The sequence below is a fragment of the Pangasianodon hypophthalmus genome, chromosome 14 (assembly GCF_027358585.1).
Source record: "Pangasianodon hypophthalmus isolate fPanHyp1 chromosome 14, fPanHyp1.pri, whole genome shotgun sequence".
Lineage (NCBI taxonomy): Eukaryota > Metazoa > Chordata > Actinopteri > Siluriformes > Pangasiidae > Pangasianodon > Pangasianodon hypophthalmus.
Genome location: NC_069723.1, coordinates 25,557,311 through 25,564,175, shown reverse-complemented (window position 1 = coordinate 25,564,175; position 6,865 = coordinate 25,557,311). Strand labels below are relative to the sequence as shown.

The 6,865-nt window shown below is 40.7% G+C and overlaps 1 protein-coding gene across 1 annotated transcript in view; it reads right to left on the bottom strand.

Annotated features, from left to right (window-relative positions):
- Positions 1 to 465: 465 nt before the first annotated feature.
- Positions 466 to 6,865, bottom strand: part of plppr3a (phospholipid phosphatase related 3a) — a 20,899-nt gene continuing 14,499 nt past the window's right edge. The window contains exon 8 of the mRNA XM_034310902.2: positions 466 to 4,630. Within this exon, the coding sequence (XP_034166793.1) occupies positions 3,422 to 4,630 (1,209 nt within the window). The 3' untranslated portion in view covers positions 466 to 3,421. The remainder of the gene's footprint in view (positions 4,631 to 6,865) is intronic.

Here is a 6,865-nt window from a genome sequence, read left to right as displayed (position 1 = left end):
AAGTCGTGTTAGCTAGCTAGGTAAAGGTTTAGCAATCGCAACCGACTCAAGAGGAAAACTGAACAGCTGGACGTGTTTACTAGCAGGTTTACGGTATGTGTACGTAACATCATCATCGTATCTCTTCAAAACAACTTTGAAACAATTTTTTAAATGGATTAAAAAAATAAGACAGTAGCTAGACGACTAACATAGCTAACTGACTAAATAACGCTAGCTAGCAAATGACACATGCTCTGCATGTCTGTGTTTACGTGAGCTAGTTAAATGGTACTGATTTCTGAACATTTCCACAAGCACAACTATGGCTGTTAATCAAACGAGTGAAAGTGTGAAGATGTTTCTCCTTCAGCCGTGTTTTTCTTGGAAACCTTCTCAGAAGTTGCACGCTGTGATCTTTTAGAAGACGCCAGACTTCAACCTCCTTCTCTTAAACAATTCAGTTTAAAACTTTCAGAGAGTAAGTGTAAGTGGTATCCAATTTTATTTTTACCAAAAAGTTCAAGTCAATAAGAAAGAAGCTTTTCTTGCTGATGTAGAACAGTCTTTCCACAAACTAACACACAGAAATAAAACTTCATGCAACACACACATCATAACAAGCAACACTTTTCAACAGTTAAGTATAAAAAGGCTCAAACTCAGCCGGCCTCCCGAACCAAAAACGGGCCTCGTACGCTAAAAAGTCACTGTACATTACGTTACCGGAGAGGAACTTTTCAGAATCGTTGTCGTATAAAACTCTGAAGGTGTTTTTCACATTTTAATTCAACATCAAGTCCATGGCATGATGGAAACAAACAAGTTGAGGCAAATGAAATCTTCCTGATTTTCAGAGTTAATTAAAGTTCGGTTGCATATTCCATTCGAGTGAATTCATGACAAGTTCGTCTTCTTGCTGGTTCGATTTCCTTTTCCTGTTTCGTTTCTCCTGCGCTGGTTCGGATATCGAGCCTAAAACACACAGACCCGCCTACCTTCAATAAACCATAAACAATAAACCCCTCAAAAAAACAAAACAGCAGACGAACCAATCGACATCTGAATCTGGAATGATTGACAGTTGCGTAGGTGTTTTGAACTCTCTGATATTAACTGACCACCAGTAAGCCCCGCCCCCTTCCCCTCATCTCGCATTAGTAATCTCTCGTCTCGTCTCGTCTCGACTCGATTTTCCTGCTTGAAAGAAGCCCTGACTGACGCGGCCTCCTCGCTTTCTGTCACAGTAAATGGAGATAGTTTTGATTTCGTGAACGTGAAATAAAATCTATCAGTGTGTGTTCCTTAGAGCTAACATTACACACACGTACTTTATAGCTAACATCAGTTACACAGATTTATCAGAGATGCCGCTGAAGGTTTCTGCCCGAAAATCAACACTTTTTCCACCAAACGTTTGGACCAAAAAAGATTAAATTAATTAGGACTATAACAAAGTGTCAAATCTAACATTTTACAAATAATTTTAATAGTAATAATAGTTAGAAAGTAATTAAAAACACTGTTTGCTCTCTGAGCCGGTCAGTGCAGATGCATTCAAACTTGTTAGAAACAGTAGTGCGTGTATATACAGGGTTTTACGGTAAATACCAGGTTGTAGACAGTAGAAAAGTTTACATGCACACTTTCTTTCTTCTTATTTTAGGAGAAAAGTGTTACGTATAGCAATTAGTAAGAAAGTGTGCATGTAAACTTTTCTAGTATCGACTGTAGATTTTAACTAAAACGGACAATCTGCAGCTTTTTCCCCCTTAAGCGCCTGGTGGTTACCGTAAAACCTCGTATATAAACACACACACTCCAGTTTCTACCTTAAACCTACCTACCTTCAACTTTAAAGTGATTTGTGAAAGGACCTCCAATTCCAGATTATAAAATGAGAAAATCTGCCTCGATTCACTTCTCGAAAATACACGATGTTTTCCTCACCTTCTAGAGAAAAGAAACAAACTTCTGATCTACAGAATCAGTTGCTCTCCTCGCACCCTAACTGATCAATTTTACTCCGTCCAATGAGACGTCGTCCCTTTACCAACCTAACATTCAGGATGCATCGATACAAACGTTTTCATAGCACAAGTACAAGTTCATTCGTTACTCATGAATACCGATACTGAAATGAATAAGATGTTAAGTATTTATCAATCGGGGCGTGACGGAACATTTTATTTAGCTTTACTGTTAACGTTGTTTGCTGAGTTTAATGTTTAAGATGTTTTAGCGCTTGTATTACAGGAAGATGCTGTAGTTCTTCATCTTTTTGCAGTCTGTTTCGCTTTGATCATTCATCGTGAAATACGTCCAGTTTATTAGCATGATGTCGTACAGTAAGATTACGTTACGCAGTATCACCTGGTATTGGATGTTCGTATCAAAGTATTTTTTTTACAAGTAAATGAACACGTATCGGATCAGATACCGGAATCAGTATCGATGCATTCATACCTAAAATAAACAACATATTCACAATGAACGCCACTGGCTCAAGAAATGGAAAATCAAGTCTTTAAATTACGGATCCACTTCCAGATAATCCAATGTCCTAAAATACAACGTTCATACTGACCCCTAGAGACTGGACCAAGTTGTTCCGGGTTAAACTGTCTTTTTCCCCTCAACTCCCTACGAGACACGATGTTTCAATACTGAACACTTCCTGCTGAGGAACGACAGAAACTCTCGGTCAGTATTTTGTTTATTTTAAAAACCTCCATCTTTAAGTTGCCTGTTTGATGGCTCTTCTGGAAGAAGTGGTCACCTGTTTGACCAAACAATAGTCTTATTTTCACCTACTTTTAAAAACCTCCCTAGTCTTGCTTTCCTCCCTAAGACACATGATTTATTCCCAAAGAATAAATACATCCTGTAAAGTGAAGAAAGCAACTTCAGCTGATCTAAAGACCAAGTTCAGACGCTCCCTATGAAAACGTTTACTCAGTTCAACCCTCTTGCTTTTCTCACCTCCCTAAGATACACGACGCATTCCCATAAAACCCTACCTTCAAGAGAAAAGAAACCGGTCTGCGTTCTCAATCTTTAAAGCCTTGATCTATGTCTAAGTTTAATCAGTACCTTTGCCCATTCCCAATTTCTTACTTCCCTAAAATAAATGACGTATTCACACTGAACTCCAACTGGCAGAAACAAGAAATAAGTCTCGTCCATCTTGCTGTTCATGAAATGGCCACCATCTTTGTTCTTAAAGTTGTCGCCTGCTGTACAAGTGTGACAGCTAAGAGGACCAAAACTATTCCTTTTCCCCGCTTCCCTAAAATACATGACTATTTCACACTGAACCTCATCAGCTATACAAAAGCATTTCCTCATTCTTCTACTCCTTTGAAAGCCTGACTTTAATTCGCTGGTACGCTTTCAAGATGCCCCCCATATAAGACTCCGGTTTTGAGTCTTTCTTGCTCTTTTAAAGGTTTGCGTCTTTAAATCGTTGGTCCAATTGCAAGTTTTTGAAGAAATGGTCCGGTTCGGGATGCGGCTGTCCAGGATCCCAGTCCCTGGAGGATATAGAAGGTTTTCGGTGGAATTGTGGCACCAAATCTGGGTGTGGCGGCGGTTCGGAGCCGAAGGAGTCCGTTTTAGCAGGTCGGAACTCCTTCCTGGGCATGGTTCGACTGGTTTCTTGGATTTCTGTGCTTCCGTTGGTGCTGCTCCTCCAATCCCAGGTGTTGGAGCTCACCGAAGACAGACGGACTACAGGATGATGAGGTGCGTGGGCATCGACGGTGACGATGCTGCATGAATCTCGCTCGGATGGCATGCGGAAATATGGCGACTCAGTGCTCGAGGCAATGCTTGATGTAGCACAAGATGAAGCTGTCTCAGAAGACTTCGGAGTGGACGTGACTTGCATGACCAGCGGCTTGCTTGGGAGACGAGGTGGCTCCGGTGTTGCTGCCGCTACTGGACTTTTTTCCATCATGGAAAGCCATTTTGCTCTAGTCGTGGCACTTTTTGGAGATACAGGTGGAGGTTTGGAAGCTTCTTCTGGGATGTGAACCAACTGTGGAGCACCAGGTCTTTGGGGAATCGAGACTCTGGTTGCTGCCGCCGCTGCCTGAACACTGGGATACAAGGAAGTATGCAAGTCCATGTCCAAGTTCTCCTTGGACTCTTCATTTGTTTCTTCTACTACTTCAATGGCTCCGCCCTGTTGGCCGTCCTCCCTCAAGCTCAAAGTCCGCATTTCCAGAGATTTCTGCTTCCACTCGGATACCAGCTGCTTGGATGAAGGTACGTGGAATGTCATGTGTCGCTGCGCAGGTTCTTCCATGCCGTTTGCATTAGCGCTTGCTCTGGGAAGCGTGTTGCTAAAAGTCAGCATGGTCTCTTTCCCCATCGGGTTTCGGGGGGCCAGGAGCTCCACGTCGGCACTGGCTCGTTTCAAACTACCCATCGAGGCTTTTTCACGGCGGACTTTGCGGTTTAGTCCGGATACGTCCACCGGCGCCGCGAGCTCGTCGTTGCTCTCGGATGCGTGTGCTTTCTGGTAGACGGAGTCATGGCCGCGTTGTGTTAAAGCATGAAGAGCATCTTTCTGAGGTGGAGGAGGCTTCTTCAGTATCCGAGGAGATGATTCCACAGAGGGTTTGAAATTTCCAACGGCGTAAATCGCCTGAAAAGAGAGCAATGTTATGGTTATACTGAGATACTGAGATACTATTTCTTTATTTCTTCTGTTTTTCTGTTTCATGAGCACAAACACAAGCTTCCAACCTCATAAAGGTACGAGGAAAAGGGCAACTTGAGCAAGTTTTAGTAAAATAGTCCAAAAGTCCGACATTATTATGATTATTAACTCGTCTATACCACAGGAGCGAGATGAGCATAAAAAAAAAAAAAAATAGAAAACAAAGTAAAATAAGAAAAATCAACCTTTTTTTTTCTCTTTGTTGGACTCTTATGTGTTTTTTTTTTTCCTTCACCCCTCATGTAAGATCTCTATAATCTCTATTGTAATGATCAAATTTGGGATTTTGGAAAAAACAATTATAAATAGTTGCAAAAATAACTTCCATAAATAATTCAGCTCACGTCACCATTCACCTGAGTATTCCCACACACACTTTCTGCTCTCTGACGGAACAGATTTTAAAATTTAAACTCCTTCACCTTTTTTAAAAACCATTTGTTTTGTAATTTCTTAAATCTTTGGTCCAAAAGGGTTATTTGTGAAGGAAAGATGTAAAATTCACAAAAACAATAAGAGAGTACTGTTTTTTTTAACCAAAGGGGCAAGGGGTAAAAAAAACCAAAAAATAAAACAATACAAGACCTGATGTATTAGAAAATATTTTCATGACACTAAATCAGGATGCACATTCTTCTTCTTCTTCTTCTTCAAAAAACAGGGTTCTTCAAGGGTTCTTCCTAAACAGGGTTTCATCTGGAACCTTTTATGTAGGGATCCATACAGAACCTTTAAGGGTTCCTCTATAGGAACAAACAAAGAACCCTTAAAGATGAATTTGGGTCACGCAGTTTTTTTTTTTACCTTTTACATTTCTGAGGCTCAATGACACGCTAATAAAACACAATAAATCACAGTAAATTAAAATAAAATACATTCACAGTAAATTAAAATAAAATACATTCACAGTAAATAAATTCAGACCATTTTTGTTCTTGTATAAATATATGCTTCTTGTAGGCTGTGGTCCTGTTTTTTGGTGCCAACAGAAGCAGCACTTTCTGAGATCTCTCTCATCTCTCTTTCACAGAAAAAAAAATAGCAGCACATCAGAGAGAGAGAAAGAGAGAGAGAGAAAGAGAGAAAGAGAGAGCTGTGAAATTGTTCCTGGTGATTCAGAGATTTTTTCTCCCTCTTACAGAAGAGAAATGCTATATATAGTGCTTCCAGCAGACGGCTTAGCAAACACAGCGAGAAGAAACAGAATAAAAAATGATACAGCTCGGCTGCTGACCCAGAATCACGGCGATGCGAAGGAGTGAGAGAAATCGTGTGAATAATTTAACCACAAGTGAAAATTTGATAATAATTTAGCATTAAAGCAACCTGAACTCAAATACCAAATACTTTCACCGTGTTCATGCGTGTCCTTTGCTTCACCTCTAATTAATCACTTCAAGAGATCAAATACTTCTTTCTCTGTAATCCTTTACATTTTCCTGACTTCTGATTGGTCGTTTTTTTTTTGTCCCGCCCACAGTTTTACCTGTCCAAAAAAAAAAAAAAAAATCAGGTCATGTGATATTTCACTTCTCTCTCCCCCAAATGATCATAGAGTGAAAATCTCCTCCGTTTTCAAAAACCTTCCACAAAAGAACGCAAAGACGATTTGAAAACGTTCACATGATCGCTCCTGTGCACTCGCAGCATCAGTACGTTGTAAACTGTTACGTCTCACGCCTTCGAGAATAACGTGAAGAGCTGCGTTAGAAAAGGAGAAATGCAAAAAAACATAAACAAAAGTACTGAAAGTTAAAACTCGCTTAAACAGAAGGAATAAGACGTGTGGAGTGACGACGAGGTGGAACTTCTGCTTAAAGTTCCACTGGAATACAGCGTGTTCTCCTGGGTCTGATCCTGAATCCGACCGCGCAAACACACACACACACGCGCACACACACACACACACACACACATGCACACGCACACACACACACACACGCACACACACACACACACACACACGCGCGCGCGCACACGCACACACACACACACATGCACACGCACACAAACACACACTGGTGTAATAATCACACAAAGTGAAATTAAACTGCAAATAAGAAATTACAGAACTCAGAGTAACGACCTGATCAGCAGCTGTGATAAACCCAGTCCTAGCACATTCATAACACACGCTAATCACACGCTAATCACATGCTA